This window comes from Arachis hypogaea, chromosome 19 (assembly GCF_003086295.3).
Source record: "Arachis hypogaea cultivar Tifrunner chromosome 19, arahy.Tifrunner.gnm2.J5K5, whole genome shotgun sequence".
NCBI classification, from domain to species: Eukaryota; Viridiplantae; Streptophyta; class Magnoliopsida; order Fabales; family Fabaceae; genus Arachis; species Arachis hypogaea.
In genome coordinates this window covers 6,241,777-6,263,946 of record NC_092054.1, presented here as the reverse complement: position 1 = coordinate 6,263,946, position 22,170 = coordinate 6,241,777, and the positions used below count along the sequence as shown (strand labels likewise).

The window sequence follows — 22,170 nt, the reverse complement described above, 5'->3', positions numbered from 1 at the left end:
TATTTAATATTTATTAAATCATCAGAATTAATTAAGTAATATTACAATAATTTAATAAATATTAAATAAGATAAATTTTGATTATTTTTTATTAATTTATTTTTGCTACCAAACAAATAATCAATCACTGTAAACTGCAGTAGAAAGTGAGAACATCACAGCCTATGATTAAAACCATGATTAACAATAAAATCTTTTATATTATTCAAAAGAAAAAAAAATAATTATTGCAGTTAAAAGATGCTTTTGAGTTTACACTTCAGACTTCACTCTTCACTCAACCACCCAAAAAGAGGTCAGAACATGCCCCAGCCACTTGAAAAGAATCCAAAAAGAAATAAAATATTTCATGCTTCACATCTTTCAAAATAGCCTTATAGGTCCAGTTTATTCTATTCTACCTCATAAAAATGCCTTATTTATTTATTTTCAAAAAACACTGCACTGACTGCACTTCTCTAGAATTATCAAACCTTATTATTGTAAAAGTTTAATTTTTAAATAAGTATATAAACAATTTTATATTTTATTTAATCAAACATTAATATTTGCACAATTTCTTAGAAATTCACTAATAATAAGGTCAAATATTTTATTTCCCTGTTATAGTAACATATGATTAGATATTTATATAAATTATTTTGTCCTACCAAATAAAATATACAAATGATATTATTTTTTATCATAATATCATTTTTCTAGTATATTATATTCCTAATTCTTTAGTCAAGTAGTGGGTATATTTATTATAGAGTTTTCCTGACGTAATTGCTCAAATTCCAATATTTGTTTTTATTATAAAAGTAATGTTCCATTTGTTCTTCCTACCTATTCCAAGGTTCTCCACAACAAAACACACACAAATTGTATCAGAATTCAGATTTTTGGTCTTCAATGGCAGCAGCTCAAGGTACAAACTTGTTGTCTCACTCTTCATTCTATTCTCTTGTCTCTTTGGCCAATGTATCTAGTCTATGTTTTATTATTATCAATCTCAGTACTACTAATTACTTGATTATTTTATTTTCTTGTGACTATATAAGCTAGAATAGTATTAAAAATTCATTAGTAGTACTTGTCATTTTATACTTGTTTTACTACTAATAACATTACAATCTTCAATCTTCAAAAGTTGAATTGAGTTCTGTTTAATCAGTTGCTGAAATTGAAGATTTGATCAAGTAGTAGCTGGATCTAGAACTGCAAAAAGGGTAAGGCCTATTGTTTTTAATTTTTTATTATACCTTAATATATATAATTGTGACATACCATTTTCTTATTCTTTTTTTCTGATATATATATATAGTTTTGAATTAATGTGATAGGTGATTTAGTAGTGTTTCATTTCATTCAACTCTATTATGGATGGTCTCAATTGGGATGATGCAACTTCACAAATTATTGCAAGAAATAACACACCAATCTTATGGAGCAAACAACAACAAAGTCAAGAAATAATTCTTACATACCCAAATTCAGAACATTTGATTAATTATCAGCAGCAAGATGCAGCAACAGTAGTGAAATCTTCAGCCATAATGTCACTATCAGAAAATGGACCTTACAACATGGATAATTATTACCAGATAAGTGGTAAGTACATGACAGATTTCAACATGGCCCAACAGCACCAACAACATGATCATCATCATCATCATTGCTTGATTTCATCAGCTACAAATAGCAACACTAATGATGATGATAATGATGGGATTTCAAAGATCTTGTTATCTGATGATGATTGCAAAAACTACTTGTGGAACTTGAGTAGTTCCACTACTGATGCTGCTTCCTCTGCTGAATCTGAAAGTAACAACAATAATAATAATGATGCTTCTATGCTTCCATGCTCTCATCAAAACTCCTCAGATCATCAACAATACATCAACCAAGGAGGACAATTCAATCCTATTATTATCACTAATAAGGATCACTCACCAATTATCAAGATAGGTAATCCAAATAAAGTTTTATTCTCTCTGAATATCTAATATATATGTTAGTAGTTCTGTTATACATTTGAAAACTTAAAATAATATTTTCTCTAATTATATCTTAATTCTCAATAAACATCTATAATCATCCTACATGAACACTAAAAATAAGTCATTGTATACATATATTTATATTTGATTTTCATGCAAAAATTTGATTATACTGTTATAACAAGTTTGATATTCTGATAGCTAATTATATTGTCAAAATATCATTAGAAATAACATAGATAATCCAAGACCTCTTAATTAAGTTATAATTTACTTGTCATTTTAAACTAATTTTATTTTTATTATTTTTATATATATTTAATAAATAAGAGAGCAACCAACTTGGGTCGGTCTAATAATTAGCTTACTAGTTTACTTAAATAAGTGTCGGAAGTTCAAATCTTGGTTTGTGCATATAACAATTCATTGTTATAAGCAAACCTTTAAAAAGAATTCTGATATGTAACAGATTAGTTCTTGGTTTGCCGAACTGTGGTACTTATTAATACACTAGTATATAATAATAATGATAGTATTTACATATGGTAGCTTATTGGTGATACTGATAAACAAGTTTCATGGTTATCTCAGAGAATCCACCAAGATCCAAGAAACCCAGATGGGAAAAGACTCCATTTTCATCAACAATAAGTTTCCAAAACCCAAATGAAGCATCAGCAACAATGTCATCAACTTCAACCACTGAAGAAGAAGCTGATCCAGAGGCTATAGCACAAATGAAGGAAATGATATACAGAGCAGCAGCATTCAGGCCAGTGAACTTGTTAGACTCAGATGAAGTGATTGAGAAGCCAAAGAGGAAGAATGTGAGGGTTTCAAGTGATCCACAAACTGTGGCTGCAAGGCAAAGAAGAGAGAAAATAAGCCAAAAAATCAGGGTTTTGCAGAAGATTGTTCCTGGTGGAACCAAAATGGACACTGCATCAATGCTTGATGAAGCTGCAAATTATCTTAAGTTTTTAAGGTCACAGGTTAAGGCACTTGAAAATTTAGGGAACAACACTACTAAAGTTGAAGCAATGGATTATAATAATTATAATAGTTTTGTATTCTCTTTCAACCCTTCCTTCCATTCTCAAATTCATTTTTGATATCAATAAACAAGTGTTTGTTTTTTTTATCATTATTATTATTATTATTATCTTGGTTTTGGTGGAAAATAATGTAACATGGGGTCAACTTATTATAAACCCTGCTGTGATATCTAATTTCATTTCATTACTAGCAATGACAATTATGGTTAACTTATTTTTTAGCTTCATAATCTATATATATATATATATAGTGGTGACAGTTGATGATGATATAAGTGTTGAATGATTAATTCGTTATTATAATTTTTACATCTTTCAATAGTAAAGTCTGTGTAATATTTGTAACTGTGACCTTTTGGAATTGAGTTTTTTCTGTTCAATACTAGTTTAAGACCAATAGTATGATTAGTATATTTTTTAATTGTGAAGTTATTAATGTATTTATATAATAAAATTCCCATTTATTTAAGTTAATAATATAATTACCACATACTATTATAAAAATAAGAATATCAAACATCAATTATAATAAAAACACATAGTTAACATTTATAGCTAAACTCTAAATTCTAAATCTAAATAAGAATATCAAACATCAATTATAATAAAAACACATAGTTAACATTTATAGCTAAACTCTAAATTCTAAATCTAAAATCATAAATTTTACGTAATTTTTTTACTTTATATATTTACATAAATTTATAAAAAAATAGCATTATCAGTTTCTATTATTTTATAATAGGTTTTATTATTTTGTTGTGAAACTTATTTTGATAACTGATTATTCTACTAATCTTTAGTATTCATGAAGATTTTAGTTTTAACGATATAAATAATTAATTTTTATTTTTGCTTAATTAAATTTAAATTATAACTATAGACATATGATATATATCTTGTAAATAATTAAATATATATAAAATTTAACGGTTTTGTTAGAGAACTAATTAGAAATGAAGTCAATTAATTGAAAAATAAGTTTGTTATAAGAAAAAAAAACAACTCTCTACTATATTAATTTTTTGAATTTTAAAATAAAAAATAAAAAAGAATTGACTTAATTGGCTTATAATCAAGGTTCAGAAAATCGGATCGGTCATCAAACCGTTTTAATTACTGGTTTACTAATCTAACCGGTTATAATATATAGTTAGTTATCTAAACTTTTTCAAAATCTAATTTTCATACACATTAACCACGTGAATAATCATCCAAAAAATAAATGTAATAATTATATAACAATATAAAACGTTTTACACAATCACCATCACTGCATTAAAATTAAACTCATGTATAAAACCCCAACCCCCTCCGTTTTTCCATTTGCCATATTAATTTATGAGGATCATTATTAATTATTAAATAATGTGGTTTGTTAAGTAACCAATGCAAGAGACATTCCCTTAGGATTAGTGAGAAAAATCAGTGGTTCTGTCTTCTTGTCCTTGATTCAACCCAAATCCCAAATTAAGCGTGCTCTGATCTTGAAACAAATGAAAATCACTCCCAAATTAAAACGCATGCATTGCTCGCCACGTGCATCTTTATGTCTATTCTCTTCATTTTTTTGGCCCTGAGTGTTTGTCTCTTAACAAGCAATGTTATATAGTTGTACTTTTGAAACTAATATAATGTAACTAATGATATTGTTAATGATGATGCTTATGTAACGACATGTATATGCACCAAAACTTTTTAATGTGGGTCTCGTGCAAGCTAGATTTTATGCTATTGTCATAGAATTTATATTATTTTAATTTCGTTATTATTACTCCATTATATGCATCATTAAGCACGTCTTTAATTTGAGATATACTACTGTGTTTGCATGTGAAATATATATATTTTTGGTACAAATTAAAATGAATGCCATAACTCATAGTCACTAATACCTAGAATCACTTCTGTGTCTCTTGAGGAAATTATTGCTGATTGGTGAACACATGCACAACTTGTACACGATTGTTAAATATGTGGGCCTCACTCCTAGTTGTACCCAGGTAATTTACTTGTTTTGTTCTTCAAATCATAACATTAATCAATACCTAAAAAAAAAATAATTGTAACATTATTTGAAGGTTGGTCATATACACTTTCCTTGATGATTAGATCTTATATATATAAGTATAACATAATGTCATAGTGTGATACTAATAATAATATAAGGTATTGATAATGTAATATAATACTTAATAATAATTACGTGATTTTTCTAAAACAAAATCTATTAAAATATTAGTACGAGTATTTAAAATCACTCCAAAAAGTTACCCAAAATATAAAAATTAAAGAGATTTACATATTGGGCTTATATTGATTTGGGGCTTATGTTTACTATTTGGGGCTACGCTACTTTAGCCCATTTAGTTTTTGGAATTGTCTCCATCACTTCATAAGTGTGATAAATTTTCGACTAAAATAAAAAAACGTTGTTCCTGTCCCAAAAAAAAAAATGTTGTTAACTAAGTTGGGTTGGTCTAGTAATTAGTTCACTAATCTATTAAAGCAGGGTTTAAATCAATCTTGTGCATACAGCAACTCATTAGCCAATGACAAAGAGTTTTGAATTATGCATAAGGTGTACTTCAACAAATTTTGGGTGTATTTCTTAAATTCTTTGGGTGTAGTTTTTGTAATCCTTTGGGTCTATTTCTGTAATCCTTTAGGTGTATTTTTATAATCGTTTGGGTGAATTTCTGTAACCGTTTGGGTGTATTTCTGTAATCCTTTGGGTGTATTTCTGAAATTCCATTATCTTCAAATTTGGCAAGAAACTCGTTTTCATGGAGGAAGAAGAAGAAGAGTTGTTTATAATGCATGTTGAGTAGCGCGCTTTGAAAACAGGAAGTGGTTGAATAACGTGCGTTTATTTACTCTTGAATGTAGGAGTATAATGCGTATTTTTTGTTAAATTTGTGCCAACTTATAAGACTTGTAAACCAAAAAGACTTGTATGTGTAGTAAGGCCTCTAATTCTTAAGCTGCCCAGTTGAGCCGTCAGTAACAAAAAAATAAAAAACCTTGTTGAACCAAAAAATAAGATAAGTGCTAGGTGCTAACTGCTAAGAGCTAAACCTTCCTCTACAAAACCCTAACCTTCATCATTATCAATTTTGTTAAAATAAAATAATCAAAATGTTTTAACAGTTAGCAATATGTTTAAAATGAAGCAAAAAGGTTAGCAATATGTTTAAAAAAGGTTAGCAATATCTTTTATCATATTATTATTGACATTTAATTATTATTGATACAGATTTTGTACTCAAGTTTAAAATTTGACAAACAGAAGTATTATATTTTTAATTTTTACCTATAACTATGTGAAATTAGTGCAAACAAGGTTTATAATTTATAGTAGATAAAGATTAAACCCTTAAATTGAGCATTTAAGGAAAAAAATTACTCCTATTTTTTCATGAAATTGGGTGGATAATTTCATATTGGTTCTTTTTACTAGTTAGAAGAGCATGAAACTAAGGGTTAAAAAAAAAAAAAGAGAGTTAAATTAAATACTTAAATAAATGAACCAAAAGAGTAAAACGACGATGCGTTTAAACCTTGGAAACACAGTACAGAAGAAAACGCAAACGCAAGTGTGACTTCTTCTTCCTGCATCGTGTTAGGGCTCACTGCGTTGCAGATTCTTTTTCAAATTCTTCCTTCTCACCAATTAATCATCATCGCTCAATGCCTATCACCACCTTCGAATAATGCTATTTTCTTCGATCGCTTTTTCATTGCATCGAACACTTCAGATCTCTCCATCATTTCCGATCCTTAACCCGCCAAATCGAAACTCATAGACGTGATCTCGATATACGGTACGGTGTTTTCATTGATCCCTTCCATTATCACTCGAATTTTGATTGGATTTAGGTTTTAGGGTTGATAACATGAGATATGGTTGTATAGAAATTTTGGATTTTTGAGCATGATTTGGGATACAGACTTGGTCATTGAGTGATTTTAATTTGTCATGTTGAGGTGAAAAATTTGATTAGGAAAATTTCTTGTTTGTGTCTGCGTGCCATTGATCTTGTAATGGTGAAAATTTCTAATGCAAGATTGTGTTCCACAGGTGCTGAGGTAGTGAAAAGATTGAACTGTGAACAGAATGGTGAGTATTATTTACTTTGTTACTGTTCATATTTTGGTTGAATGATTGTGTCTCTTTTGTTATTCATTCTATTTTAACCTTGATTCGTTTAATTGTGGTGTTTGTTGTGGCCTCTCTCATTGATTACCATTTTGGGGAATTAAAACAAACAGAATTACCTTCTTGGAGCTTTCAAGCCAGCTTGTAATGTTTTGATCACATTTAACGATGGGAAAAACCGGAAGCAGGTGAGCCACTTTCTTAACTAATATGATATGAAGCATAGTAGTGATTTACATCAAATTAATTGATATCTGTAATGTCGTTACAAAAGGGCTGAGCTTGATGCCTAGTATAAGTTCAGGGAGTGCAATTGTAATTTGGTTTGAAGCTATGCTGCAGTGCTTCACAAATACTTCACTATTAATGTTTAATGACCTTTCAATAAAGCGGCTTTCAGAGGCTCATATTAGTGACTTTTTATGTGTTTATAATTGTGGCTTTTAGGTTCCATTTAAAAAAGAGAATGGACAAACAGTTACAGTCCCACTTTTCCAAAGTCAAGAAAACATTGTTGGGAAGGTATTATATTTGTTAATATCTGTAATATTATATAATGTTGAGTTTATGTTAATCCCATGATGTTATTGTTGAATATTTGTTGATATCTTGTCCTGTTAACCCTGCAGTATGGACTGTTTAACTATTTGTTGCCATGTTTAGGTTACAATAGAACCAATGCAAGGGAAGAAGATTGATCACAATGGTGTAAAAGTTGAACTCCTTGGACAAATAGGTTCATACTTGACTAATTATTATAATTGTTTGATGTGTCATTCTGAGTGTGTAAAGTCTAAATGGTGGATCCTTTGAAAATCTTTTGTTTTTGTCTAATATCACTATTTAATGTCATACTTCATATAATATTGCTGCAATTACTTAGAATGATTTACCTTGTCAATCCTTCAAAGGAATGTGACTTTATTACTAATTCAAAGTTCCTTTTCTTTTTGTTTCACTATGTAGAGATGTATTTCGACAGAGGAAACTTTTATGACTTTACTTCCCTTGGTAATTGATTATCTGTCTCTTTCATTCTATAATGACATATTCTAAATCATTGTTTTAATGCTCAAGTTAATTACTTTTGTACTGTTGATAAATGATAGCTTTTCATGTTGTTATCCTTTGCAGTAAGAGAACTGGATGTTCCTGGAGAAATATATGAAAGGAAAACATATCCTTTTGAGTTTTCTACTGTTGAAATGCCATATGAAACATACAATGGAGTCAATGTGAGGCTTAGGTATGATTTTTCTAAGTTATATGCATTTGGTTTTTGTTGCTCATCGATCAGGAATACTTGCTCTGCAAATAATAGGTTGTAGGATCTTGAATATGATATTATGTAATGTTTTAATGCATTTTTAATTTCCAGGTATGTCTTGAAAGTGACCGTTAATCGTGGTTATGCAGGAAGCATAATAGAGTACCAGGATTTTGTGGTATGTTCTCTATTAGTAAAATAGATTTGATTTGTTTACTGATATATTGACATCAATGTTATTTTGTCGTATCGTTCTATGTGTTGGATGTAGATGTAAAGTATACTTCTACATATGCTTAAACAGTCCCCACATATGTTTAAAAAAAAAAGTGTGTATATATGATCATATCACAACTATAGTATTTTCCGGCTGATATTTTGATATGCCTATACTTATATATGAATACACTTGCTCCACACCCAAAAGAGTGTGTTGTCTGTATATGTTGAATAAGTCAATGTATTTTTTTACCATCCTATTCCAACAATTTTTGTACTTATTTTTACTTTCATTGTTCAGGTTCGCAACTACAGTCCGCCTCCAACAATTAATAATAGCATCAAGGTGAGTTCAATAACACAACAATTGAATTTCAATGGTTACTAGCACGAAGTTTGGCATCATGTAATTGTGATAGTGGGTCATGCTCTTTTTGACCATCAATTAAAACTATAATGAACCCGTACGATAGTAAAATGCAGTTGTGTTGTAAACCATTTCCTTTCATTTACTCATTGATATAGTCCCTATAGGCCTATAGGCACATGCATCTATTGCCTTATGATTATCTAACATCTTCCTTATCGGACATTAATTCGTTATATTAGCATAATGTTATGGCTCATACAGATGGAAGTTGGAATTGAAGATTGTCTACACATTGAATTCGAATACAACAAGAGCAAGTAAGTTGAACACGTTGATAGACCATATGACTGGAGTTGCATATATTTTCTCTTTTATATATCATGTTATTTCCTTTAATTATGTACCAAGTCAACTCCCATTAAGTTTCTGTGTGCAGCTTGGAATATGAAATTTATTTATTGTTATACCTTGTTAGCTGTAACAACTTATATGTTTCCTGTTAATTATGACAAATGATCCGAAATGATTTTTAATACCTTTATTTATTAAATGTGTGTAATAATAATTGGTCAAGATGGAAAAAATACTTTACACTTAAGTGTTTCAAGTGTTAGAAATATATATATATATATATAAGAATGATTTTCTCTCATCTACCAAATTTTTAGTTGACAGTTGAAAGAGTAGAAAAATAGCAGAGGCTAATTGAAATTTCAACTTTTCAGGTATCATCTAAAAGATGTCATTATTGGTAAGATTTACTTTCTACTTGTCAGAATCAAGATAAAAAACATGGATCTTGAGATTAGGCGTAGAGAATCAACAGGATCTGGAACCAATACCCATGTTGAGACAGAAACATTGGCTAAATTTGAGTTGATGGATGGTGCGCCTGTCAGAGGTAGGTTCTTCATTTTGGAGAAAAACCCCTTTTCCCCATATTTCCAAAATAATATTTTATTTGAGTAAAGTATTGGTTTTGTCCTTAACGTTTGGGGTAAGTTCTAAAGTTGTCCATAACATTTAAATCGTCATATTTAAGTCTTTAACGTTTTAAAATCGTCTCAATGTTGTCCTGTCGTTAGTGATCTGTTAACAGAGTTGACAGTAAGATAACATTGAGATGATTTTGAAACGTTAGGACTTAAATAGGACGAAAACGTTGGGGATAAAATCGATACATCACTCTTAATTAGAAGTATTACTGAATCAAGTAAAATGAAAGTGAATTTTAACGGAATGAATTACATTACGAATTCAAGACTTTTACTCATCATGGAATAATGCTTGTAGAATAAGTTAGCAACATCACATGTTGCAATAAAATCTTGATAAGTTAGCAAATAAAAAGGAATAAGTTAGCAACATCTCATGTTACACATTCCTTTGCAATTTGCCCGCCGTGCAAATTCAACTACATAAAACAAGCGCATGTTTATAGAGCTAACATAAATATTACAAGAAGGATAATTGTTTAGGCCTTGGTAGCCAACTAAGACTTTTAAAAATCTATTATGACATGGGACAATAATTATTGTTAGGCCAGAAAATATTGTGTTCTTAATGGTTTCATACTTTGATGTCCAGCAAAAGTTGAAGAGTACATTGAATTAGATATAAGAAAACAACCAAGATTATATAATGTTTACTGCTCAAATCTCAAGCAATTAGCAAAACCAATTTCTGAAGTAAAAAATGTTTATTCAAATAGCTGATTTCATCTTCATAGAATACATTTCACCTCTTGGTATAATTAATTAGTTGTTCTCACAATAGCATATGCACATTACATCTATTGTTCAAGGATAATTCATGCATCAATCTGAATATAAATTACAATTTCACAATGAAAACTACTGAAGAGTAACACTAAAGTTATAATGGACATCTCAGCGGAAGCTACTTCATATATGCCGTAAATGCGTTGATTGATGTGTGGTTAATTTCACAGGTGAATCCATCCCAATCAGATTGTTCCTCAGTCCTTATGAGCTCACACCAACACATAGGAACATCAATAACAAATTCAGTGTCAAGTACTTCTTAAATCTTGTGTTGGTTGATGAAGAGGATAGACGATACTTTAAGCAGCAGGAAATCACCATGTATAGGCTGCAAGAATCTTCATAATCAATTATCAATACAGGGAATGAGGATTAGGTCTGTATTAGGAATAAACAAGCTTGCGGTGAACATTGACGAAACTTGGAAATATGGGAATCAGTCATGTGAATCATTTATCTTTCTAGGGTGTAAAATGTGGATTGGGATTCTAGCAAAAAGGATCAATGCTTGAAAATTCAAAGCTTGCAATTGTGTACATTGGCTGATCTCTCTTTCTTGTCTTACACAGTTTTTAGATATTTTAGACATACCCTTTGAAGGAAGCATCTGTTCTCTGTTGTGGGATTGGTGATATCTATGGAGAGTGTGGTGACTGAAGTTATTATTACTGAATATTTAGTGTGGTATCTTTGGTTTTTCTGTTATAGGATTGCTCTATTGGCTGAACATAGGCACGTCTTACCCTTCTTCCATTGTCATTTTTAAAAATTAATTTGGGGTGATAAATGATTATTCGGAATATGATGTGGATTCTGTTGAGTTATGCATTGACATCTTCGTTTCTATGATGTTGGACATGATGTATCTGTAAGTAACACTGCATTTGATACACCATTTTGGTTATTGGCTATTGAATCAGTATTTCATTTATTTATTTGTTTTTCAAGTTTGAACTCTATTTACCAAGAACGGTTTAGAAAAAAAAAAAAATAAAAATACAATTCTCTATTACTGTACTCTGCCTTTATTGTTCACTTCTAAAATTTCTCTTCAATTAAGAATATTAAAATTGTTGAGTTATAAAAATTAAAAAGTTAGTTACAATATTATTTTTTAGTTTATTCTCATTCATTGATTAATTTAGAGGTATAACTAAAACCGAATAATAATGTTACATTGATTTGTTAAAGTGGATAGTTATTTATGGTAAAATAAACTTTTAAGAACGCCGTTTATTTAAGAATGAGAGAGTAATTTCTATACATTATACAAAGACATGTTTTGTGGTTCTGGTTCCGTTCAATAAGACCTTTTATAAGAACAATCTGAATTGAAGTTAACCCTCCTTTATTTATTTTCTTATACTTTAGAATTGTACAAAAGCAAATGTCAAATACATGGGGAAAAAATTGCATCAAAGCATATAATAATCAAATTCACAGTTGCTTATCCCATAGCCTTAAAAAAAGAAGAAGAAAAAAGCAAGATTGAAATGAAAACAGAAATGGGAACACCCCATTGATGGCATCTTGAAGGAACTACCTAGCTATGGGTTCAAATTCAGTTGTAGTGACACTTATGGAAGCCAAGTCACTCTCAAGTGAATCACTTTGTTCAGTGGCATGATCAGTTCTTTTGCGTGCTAATTCTGCAGCCAAACACTCCTTTAGCTCAGTCACAACATCACTCATGTGAGGCCTCTTGTTAGAACTAGATGCCACACAAGCCATTGCTGTTTCAACAGCTTTCCACACAGAGCCACTGTCAAAATCTTCTTGTAACTTTGAGTCAACAATGCTCTTTATGTCTCCATTGGAAAGCATGGAACTAACCCAATAACTTATGTGAGGCTTGTTGTCGTCGTCCTGCATTTTCACATAGGCTGCTTGACCTGTGATCATCTTCAAAAGAACTACTCCAAAGCTGTAAACATCACTCTTCTCTGCCAACTTGTTTGAATCGCGATACCTACAAGGCAGATCACATGGTTTTAGTAAGTAGAGTTTTTAGTTTTTTTTCAATAAAGTCTTCCAATGATTCTTAATTTCATACAATCACTTACTCAGGATCTAAGTAACCAGGAGTTCCAGCAACAACAGTTGAAATGTGTGTGCCTTCTTCAGTGGGAAAAGGTTTGGATAGTCCAAAATCAGCCAATTTTGCACCAAAGTTTTCATTTAATAAAATGTTTGCACATTTCACATCTCTATGGATTATAGGTGGCTTGCAACCGCTATGCAGATATTCCAATCCTGATATTATAACATTTCATCAAAGATAAATAAATATGAAGACTCATAAAAACTTTACAAGGTTGGTTCTCATTGCTTTACCTTGTGCTGCATCCACTGATATTCGGAGTCTATCTTCCCATGTCAACAACTTTGCATTGTTCTTTTTTCCTGTGTAATCATATTATTTTAGTAGGCGATTGAGAGTTGGCACACGTGGTAAAGACTTGGAATGGAATGAATCTTAGAACAAAGCAATTTCGATCTTCCTGAACATACCTGAAAGATGTTCTTCTAAGTTTCCATTCGCCATGTATTCATAGATGAGTCCTATATTGCTTTCATCATTGCAATAACCAATAAGAGAAGTGAGATTTCTATGGTGTACTACCATCAGAAGTTTAACCTGCAATATAAAAGGCACTTATATGTCATGATATATAGCTAAATATTTGGTTTGATCAGAATCATTTTTTTCAGGTTTTGGCCACTAACTTCTGCTAGAAATTGTTCATATCCTCGCACTGCCGATGGTGAAAGCATCTTGACAGCTACTTGAGTATCACCAATTAGTCCATGGTAAACTGTACCAAATCCACCTCTACCAAGAATTCTATTGAAGTTGTTGGTGATCTTAACAATTTCATTGAATGTATATTGTCTTTGGTTGGGTCCAAATTGTGAAAAATTTGGAGCATTGTGTTCTTCATCAATGTTCACAGCTGCTAGTTTCATGCAAAATGTTTCAGTTATTTACAAATTCAAATAGAATCACAAATAATATGTTTCAATTGTCAAATTCAAAATGTTGATAAAAAGGCACAACAATAAAAAAGGCTATGTGTAGTTAGTTGAAATTGTTTACCTTTTGGCTTTCTCTTTTTAAGTCCACAGATAACAGCTGTTGCTACAATTGCTAGAAGCACCAAAACCCCAGCAATTGATGCTGCAATGGGAATAACTATGTGATTGTTGTTATTCTTCTTCTTCTTGTTGCTTATTGCACCACCTGTTTGTTGGTTGCATGAAGTTGATGCACATAGATTTGGATTGTGTTCCACACTATCATTTTATTAAGAACAAGAATGAGGCCAGATCAAGAATTAAAACATCACCACTCAGAGAATCTAATGTTATAATCAAGATAAGATTATCAAGTTTGAAAGTTCATAAGAATTTATTGGTTTCTAATAAGTAGGAAGCATATGCAATATGCATACCTCAATGATAGTGAACCTTTCTTTGATTTATCAAGGAGTCCATTGGGAACTAAGCCTGTGAGATTGTTGTTTCCCAAGTTTCTGATAAAACAGAACTAATAATAATACCTTTTCTCTTTTGTAACCAATAAAATTACACTGATGCACTGATAAAAGAACTAACTTACAATACTTTCAATGACTGAAGTTGTGTTAGGAAATCAGGTACTGATCCACTTAAGTTATTGTTTGATAAATCCCTGAAAAGGTGCAATTCAAATGCATTATTATTGGTATTAAAATATTAAATCCTCAAGTGGAGAAAAATGCAAGTTGAATGGATTTGGTTCATTTCCACCATTTAAGGCACTCACAAGTATTGTAACATAGTGAGCTTGGAGATGTAAGATGATATCTGTCCTTTCAATCCACTGGAAGACAAGTCCCTGGTTGCATTTCCAAACATATCACCAAACTTGATGGTTTGAGTTCATGAAAATATATAATAAATTTTGTTGCTGTAAACTTCATGATTTTGGTACAATCAACTTACAAGGATGTGATTCTTGGGGGATCATTGCCATCATAACTACAATTTAGACCTTGCCAAATGTATTTTGTGGGGCCACATGGATCAGCTTCCCAATTTCTGGCCACTCCATAAGCTTTCTTGATGTTTGTGATAGCATCAACTAGAAGAGTTCAAAAGAATAATCTCAAACCAATTTCCATAACAAGTCAAAGTCACAAACATGACACTAAGAAAATAAAACTCATGTTTAGATAACACTATAGATGACTCACGTGCAGTTGTCTTCATGTGAAATTAATAGTTGAGAATCATTAAATGATTTGACATGTTTGACTAAATGGTCATCTAATTAGTCTTAATTATCAATTTCGCACGAAGATAACTGCACGGGAATTTTCACCAACAGTAAGGCATAAATACCATCATCTTGTGAAGTTTCTGGTCTTGAGAAATCTTTAACTGTATAAATCTCAATGGCATTGATGATTGGAGGAAGCGCCGAATCCTCTGTCCGGAGAAGCGAAAACAGGTACCTAGACTCTCCTGCCAAAGCTGAAGGACTAAAAATGGTGGATGTTGATTGGTATGTAGGTACAAGAGGTCCACCCCAATACTTTCCATTAAGTGTTACATTGAATGATCTTGTTTCATTTGGTGCTAGCTTCTTAACTTCATTAAAATGCATGAACACATAGTATTGCTCATCCACATTATCAGGATCCCAGTAGAAATCGAAAGAAGCGCTAGCGTTTACCGGCGTGGCGGCTGTGCTCATTACAATTGTTGGTGGTTGGTAATGATTCTGAGTTAGTTCATCATTGGTGAGTTTGCTGCTTATTTGTGTCCATAGATCAAAGCCTAGTGGTGCCCAAATTCTGTCATAAACATCATCCTTGTACCTGCATACAACCATTCTTTTCAGTTTTTCAGGCTGTGTTTTGCTTCTCATGATAGGAATATTGGCCATGTTTGGCCATGTTTGTTTACTATGTCTCACAACAATGAATACAGACACAAAAATAGAGATACTAAGACAAAGACAAAATAGAAATTGAATACAAAAAATTGGACAATTTAGTCTTAGAATATACACAGTATCTATCTTCTGTAAACAAATTCTTGTCATTGTATTTGATAAGTGTCTTAAAAAAGAAAACAAGACAAAATTTGTTTTAGAATAGAAACATTTTATCTGTTTCTATACATGTAATACTCTTCTCCAAACAAAAATTTTATATTCCTGTTTTTTGTATTTTTTTCTCCTAATATAATTATCAAACAACACCTGGTATCTTGACAATTAACAAATGTACCTTGTAACACAAGTAATTGTGCTAATAATCGTACGGACTGACCTGTATTGTAAGTTGGTGGTGGAACCTAAGTCGAATCGCCGGAGGCGCGCCAACGATTCCCATGATTGAGTCACATAAGTATCATTCTTCAAAGTCCTCAATTCTATAGCAGAAATGAATGGTGTGCCTGTGCCTGTGTTAACTAGACAAAGATGAATATAGTCCAATAATGGAGTGTAAATGATCTCACTGAATGTGGTAACTGATGCATTGGTGAATTTCACTGTGTCCATGAAATTAGCACCAAGATGAAGATCAAATTTTGGTGCCACATTTGTCCCATCATAGTTTCCATAATAGAAACTAGCTCTGATTAAGTATTTTGTAGCACTTGTCACATTTATTCTGTAACAGTTTCTTATTCCACTTGGAAAGCTTCTCAAATTGCTTAGTTGTTGTTGAAGATTGATCTTGAATTCAGGTGATACACTCTTGCTTACACCAGTGTCAATGAATCCAGAATCAGAAATGTAGAATATGCTTGTGTGCTTCTCAGTGTAGCTGGAATTTTGAGGTAGACCACAATCTATGCTAATGAATCCTGAGATGTTGAGAAAAACAAAGAATTAAGAACTTCGAACTCTAGAACTTTTAGACATAAAATTCCGATATCATGCCATGAAACCACTCATTCTAAAAGCTTAAGGAAGAAACAACACGAATTGTTATATCTCTAATATGTTCATTCCTTTTAAAAAGAGTCTGACTAGAGAATCATTTTTTTCGACCCATATTAGCTAACTCTTTTTAATTCTAAATTTTAGACTAAAATTTTAAATTCTCCAAAAATAGAAGTTAAAAAAAATTTACAATAAAGAGAAAAAATTAGCTAATGTTAATTACTTATTGAAAGCTGATGTGCTATATTTTTTTTTCGTTTCGAAATATCTGTCACTTAAAAAATTTGGTACATCGACAAAAAATTCAATGATGTACTGAATTATCGAAGTGACGGATATTTTAAAATGAAGATTAATTTTAACTTTTGTTTGCAGTTTTTGGTAAGTGATAACCAAACCTGATTGATCTTGAGCTTGAACTAGAGCCACAATAATAAGAAGAAGAAGCAATACAATATGTGAACGTGGTGAAATTCTCCTCACCATTATTGTTTGATGTGTATCCTACTTTGCTTAGGGTGACCAATATATTAGTTTCATGCAATGATTTATACTGCTAAAGTCGCATTCATTGTTTTAATTAATTAGGCAAATTAGTCAAATATACATGCTAGGTTTTAGAGAAATTATTGTTTTATTAAGAGACATTCTTTTGTGGAGCTGGCAGAGCATGAACATACAATTTTTTTTTTCTTTCAAAATAAAATTTGAAGTGTTATGGGAAGGTGCTAAGTGGTGATGGTTTATTTACACTTGAGTCAAAGTCAACGGGGTTGACAAAATGAGCATGCATACTCTCTTAGAAAAGCAACAAGTATGGGAGCATATTTTTTCTTTGTATTTTACTTATGTATTGAAAATAATACTCTTTGATATTGGAAAATGTTGAAAAAGAAAAAAAATGTTTGGTTAACAAGTGCAAAGGAATGTCGATATAGTAATATAGTATATTGATGACAAAAGTTCATAAATTAATTAGCAACTTGTTTTTCTAATAGTATTATATTTGGTTGATTTTAAAAGATTTAAGAGATATGTATGTTTCTATGTTCATAAATTAATTAAACCTACTATGTAATATGTATCATCACACAAAATTTGAACACATGTATATATTAGTTCTCGACCACCACATCTAACTCAAAACCTTAAGTTAACGAGTCTTTCATCTTATAAACTCTTCGAACTACTTTTATTGGGAAGACTTTCGATACTTCATCTTGAATAGTACTCTTTAAACCAGACCGACTAATTTGTTGAGTCATGATGAGGAACTCTCGACTATAAAATAGTAAATTAACGAATCGTTTATCTTATAAATTTTTCACTATTCTTATTTTCTCTAATGTGAGACTAATTTTACACATTACTCTTCACACTTACAACATTAATATTATGTTAAAGATGCTTCATTTTCAATTAAAATCGAGGCCGTCGTTGAGGGAATTTTTTTCTTTTTTCAATGACGATTTGGGAATTTCCAGCTATTTTCTGACATAAGAAGGCCAAAATAAAGTCATAGTCATAGATTCTTGAATACAAATAACAGATTTTTTTTATGATTAATAATTCTACAAATAAAAGAATTCTTTCCGCGTTAATCTTATACTAGTTTTCATATTTCATATATCATATTTCATACCGAGACCAATTCAAAGTACAAGCATGCTTCTATATATTTATTAAGATTATTGTTGCTTGTAGGTTAACATTATTTACAAATTACAATATTGTTAGTGAACAACAATTTCTTCCTTATGATCCAGGATTTCAACAACATATACCAATTTATCTGTCACTTTTTAATATAATCATTAAATCATACTCTTGCATTTAGATGATTTTTTAAATAATAAATTTAAAAATAAGTTGTTTTTTTTTTTTTTATATAATGTTATACTATTTATTATTTGACTTTTATTCGGACCACATTATGGCAAATTTAAATCAATAAATAGTAATAATTAAAAGATAAAATAAAATTTGATCACAATATTTAATTGTGGTGAATAAATTGAATAACTAGAAAATCTTAATAATTCAAATAGTAATCCATATTGTGTAATCGATTAAAAAAAGGAATATTAAGTTCGATTCAAATAATAATATACTTTATGATTTTCTAATTTAACCTACTTAAAATATTTAATTTCAACTAACTTAAAATGTCTTGCATAACAATTCATATTTCTAAAATTACATAAATTAAAAAAACTAATATACACATATAAAATTATCCTAACAAATAGATATTATGCTACTTCAAACAATTATAATTGAAAATAAAATAATGCATAAAGGGATAACTAATCAGAATATGGTTGAAAAGAGTTGAGAGAAAAAGTGAATTTTGAAGAGAAAAAAAACAAGTGTGATAGAATGAAGGGATCGGAGGAGAGTTAAAGTGTATTTATGAATTTTTTATTTTTTAAAAATCAGAAATTCAAAATAAAATTTGTATACTCAAAAATTCTCATAGTAAAATCTGATCCTTACATTTCTTAATCTCTACCTTAAAAAAAACACAATTTATTTATATCATTAGATAATTCATCATGTTTATCCATTTAAAAAAAAAATTAGCCTCTATTTGAGTGTATGATAATTGTTTTAATATTTTTTGAAATTAGAAATTAAATTATTTTTCCGTTTGTATATTTATAAGTATTTAATTTTAATATATGTATATTATAAATTATTTTATATTATCATTCAATTATATTCTTCTCATATGATCATTTACGAATTAATTGTTAAAAATAATTATTTTTACTGATATGGTAATACATAATTGAATATATGTATAAATTTTTTTAACATTATCAATACATTAAAATTAAATTTTATTTATAACACAACTAATTATAGATTTAATTACTTCAATATATTGTTAAAGTTTGGTTGAAAATAAATTTTTAAAACATATATTAAATATATTCTAGGACTTTATAAATATTTTTCAAAATTTATAGTATCATGAGAATAAAAATAATACTATAATTAATTTTTAGAATTTAATTTAAATATAATATTTTATATTCAACAAAAAAATATAAAAAATCACATATATTAAATACGTATACAGTTAAATTCTTAAATTTTATTGTACAATAGGAGATAAAAAAGAATAATTTTTCTAATTTCCGAAAAATATCGCGTAGATTTGTAGCAGCAGCAAGGTTCTCCTGCCGTGTCAGCAACCACGAAACGACGACGCATCAGTCTCTCACTCTTTTCCTTCGGCGATGGCTTCGAATTCGAAAGGTTCAACTCCTCCGTATGCAAGTGCTGCAAGAATCTCTGATTCTCCATGTTTTCCTCAATATACTGCTTCTCTCAAATGTAACTACTCGCATACCTCCTTTTTTTTTTTTCCTTAATTTATTGAATTAATTTTCTCTGCCCTCATTTTTTTCATCGAATTTGAGTATACTATACCCTATAATAATAAGCCTTTAAATTTTAAATCCAAGTTTCTCTTTTTTAGTATATGATTTGAAATGAAGATTGAAGAACACTATGAACCCTAACTTTCTAGTTTCAGGAATTAATAACCGTGAGAAAGATAGTGAGCTAAATCTGTTTTCATGAAAAATTTGAGTTCCTTCTCACACAGTAGATGGAATTGTTCTTCAATGCTGACCTAGATAAGAATGAAGATCACTTAGAAGAAATATCAGATAGGGAGTAGAGAAAATAAAGTGACTTCATTTGGGAGATTAGGTTAGGTTAAGAAGAAACTGAAGAAAAGAAAAATGGACAAATAGGGTCAAAAGTGGAAGGAAGGAAAACAAGATTCTGGGTATGAACATTTGGTTAGTTTGCATTAGCAATGAAGAATAAAACAAAGAAAAATAATGTGAAAAAACGATTTAACTGCACCTCATGTTTTATTGAGCTTTAGTTATATTGTGATCCTTAAACTGAGAGTTGTTTGATGCTGTTGTACTCTTGTTCATCAGGTCTAGAAGAGTTTAGTTCTAATAAGAGTAAATGTCAAGAACATTTTGATGTTTACAAGGAGTGCAAGAAAAAGGAGGTACATTAATTTTCAGTACTGTGTATTGCTTTTCATTCTTTTACATTTCACATTTCACATTTAGCATTTAACATTATTGTTTTACATTTTCACATTTCACATTTAACATTTTGATGAGTCATTATTTTTATACTACCACTTTTACATGCGATTATTTTAATTAGGTACATCATGTAAGAGTACAAGTTAGGGTTTGTTTGTTATGATTAAGTGGTGGTAGTAATTGATTGTGATAGTGTTTCAAACATGCTCCCGTGGTTAATTGTGCTATTCAACCAGTGCTTACGTCTTTATGCATAGTGCTAGTAATTTCTAAAAGGCATTGATTTAGATCACAAGGAGCAGAAATTTTTTTCTTAAGTATTGTTAGGGTTCGGACGGTGTATCATGATGTTCTGATTGCATCCATTTTAAAGTCCACTTAGTGTCTTTTTAGTGCTTGCAATGATATATCTTATCCAATTTCACCGTCATCTCGCTCCATTTCTCTCCAAAGCATGTCATTGAGATCAATGACTTTCACTCAATTGATCATCAATGTCATCTTGTCAGAACTCAGAAACATTCCAGCTGGTATAACTTTGTTGTTGTGATTGTTTGATTAAGCTCCACAACGAACAGCCATTTGAGAGTAACTGTTTCATCACATGTTCATCACTTCTTTGGTAAAGTTGTGGTCAGTTTGATTAAAACCCTTGAGCGGTGCACAGGAGGGAGGGGTTTCGCCAACTTGATCAGTCAATCTTCTTCTTTGAGTAAACATGACTTGAACCTCCCCATAGGCCATAACTATAACAAAATAAGGTTTTCTGTGAGTAGTATTATCACTTAACCAAGGGAGGTTAATATGATTTACTTGTAAATATATTTCTTATTTTGATACCATTGCTTTGTTTTGCTTTATAAAATGTTTTGATTGTTAAATATGGTTTGGGTGCATCCTGTTGCTACTAAGGCTGGTGGTTAATTCCTTCTTAATTTTAACAGAGGGAAGCTCGATTGGAACGTAACAAAAACCGATCCTTCTTCTCGTGAAGTTTTCTCCTGGACTTTTTTTTTTGTATCATAGGAAATGAAGTAAAGAGTTACTAGATTGCTGGTTCATCTCTTATGAAGCTATGACAAGAAAGCTGTTTCAATAAATTTGTATATTGGTATTTCCGGCACATTTTTAGGTTTAAATAAATTTCTTATTTAGTTAATCTGAGACCATTTATTATATATTCCTTTATGTTTCTGGTTGTTGTTATTCTCCCCCATGTTAATGTGACTTTTCTTTTATTATTATTTTGTACTAGTTATATTGCAGTTTTTATGCCTTAAGTTTTTAAGACAGCTATAAATTGATTGACCA

At 30.3% G+C, this 22,170-nt stretch overlaps 4 protein-coding genes across 6 annotated transcripts; 3 read left to right on the top strand and 1 right to left on the bottom strand.

Annotated features, from left to right (window-relative positions):
* Nucleotides 1-762: 762 nt before the first annotated feature.
* LOC112779665 (uncharacterized) lies at nucleotides 763-3,254 on the top strand. Of its 2 annotated transcripts, none has more exons than XM_025824003.3 (4): nucleotides 763-910; nucleotides 1,157-1,211; nucleotides 1,326-1,953; nucleotides 2,577-3,254. In XM_025824003.3, exons 3-4 carry the CDS (start codon nucleotides 1,362-1,364, stop codon nucleotides 3,095-3,097), a joined length of 1,113 nt encoding a protein of 370 aa, XP_025679788.1. In that variant the 5' UTR covers nucleotides 763-910; nucleotides 1,157-1,211; nucleotides 1,326-1,361; the 3' UTR covers nucleotides 3,098-3,254. The 2 variants fall into 2 exon arrangements, with proteins under 2 accessions (XP_025679788.1, XP_025679787.1); XM_025824002.3 differs by having other exon boundaries at nucleotides 1,307-1,953.
* Nucleotides 3,255-6,579: 3,325 nt separating this feature from the next.
* Nucleotides 6,580-11,770, top strand: LOC112775720 (vacuolar protein sorting-associated protein 26A). The gene is made up of 12 exons (XM_025819552.2): nucleotides 6,580-6,864; nucleotides 7,122-7,160; nucleotides 7,313-7,387; nucleotides 7,647-7,721; nucleotides 7,863-7,935; nucleotides 8,166-8,210; nucleotides 8,334-8,445; nucleotides 8,578-8,644; nucleotides 8,987-9,031; nucleotides 9,317-9,372; nucleotides 9,781-9,956; nucleotides 11,007-11,770. Exons 2-12 carry the CDS (start codon nucleotides 7,158-7,160, stop codon nucleotides 11,183-11,185), a joined length of 906 nt encoding a protein of 301 aa, XP_025675337.1. The 5' UTR covers nucleotides 6,580-6,864; nucleotides 7,122-7,157; the 3' UTR covers nucleotides 11,186-11,770.
* Nucleotides 11,771-12,156: 386 nt separating this feature from the next.
* On the bottom strand, nucleotides 12,157-17,301 carry LOC112780120 (probable LRR receptor-like serine/threonine-protein kinase At1g05700). 2 transcript variants are annotated; one of them, XM_072226855.1, is made up of 13 exons: nucleotides 17,176-17,301; nucleotides 16,158-16,698; nucleotides 15,223-15,701; nucleotides 14,824-14,962; nucleotides 14,645-14,716; nucleotides 14,459-14,530; nucleotides 14,292-14,372; nucleotides 13,937-14,133; nucleotides 13,567-13,796; nucleotides 13,351-13,477; nucleotides 13,174-13,242; nucleotides 12,903-13,092; nucleotides 12,157-12,808 (listed from the first exon to the last, which is right to left on the bottom strand). In XM_072226855.1, the coding sequence occupies exons 1-13, from the start codon at nucleotides 17,261-17,263 to the stop codon at nucleotides 12,379-12,381; spliced, it is 2,715 nt and encodes a 904-aa protein (XP_072082956.1). In that variant the 5' UTR covers nucleotides 17,264-17,301; the 3' UTR covers nucleotides 12,157-12,378. The 2 variants fall into 2 exon arrangements, with proteins under 2 accessions (XP_072082956.1, XP_025680246.1); XM_025824461.3 differs by having other exon boundaries at nucleotides 13,567-13,793.
* A 2,572-nt stretch (nucleotides 17,302-19,873) lies between these two features.
* Nucleotides 19,874-22,037, top strand: LOC112776285 (cytochrome c oxidase-assembly factor COX23, mitochondrial). The gene is made up of 3 exons (XM_025820382.3): nucleotides 19,874-20,119; nucleotides 20,740-20,816; nucleotides 21,804-22,037. Exons 1-3 carry the CDS (start codon nucleotides 20,023-20,025, stop codon nucleotides 21,849-21,851), a joined length of 222 nt encoding a protein of 73 aa, XP_025676167.1. The 5' UTR covers nucleotides 19,874-20,022; the 3' UTR covers nucleotides 21,852-22,037.
* The last annotated feature ends 133 nt before the right edge of the window (nucleotides 22,038-22,170 follow it).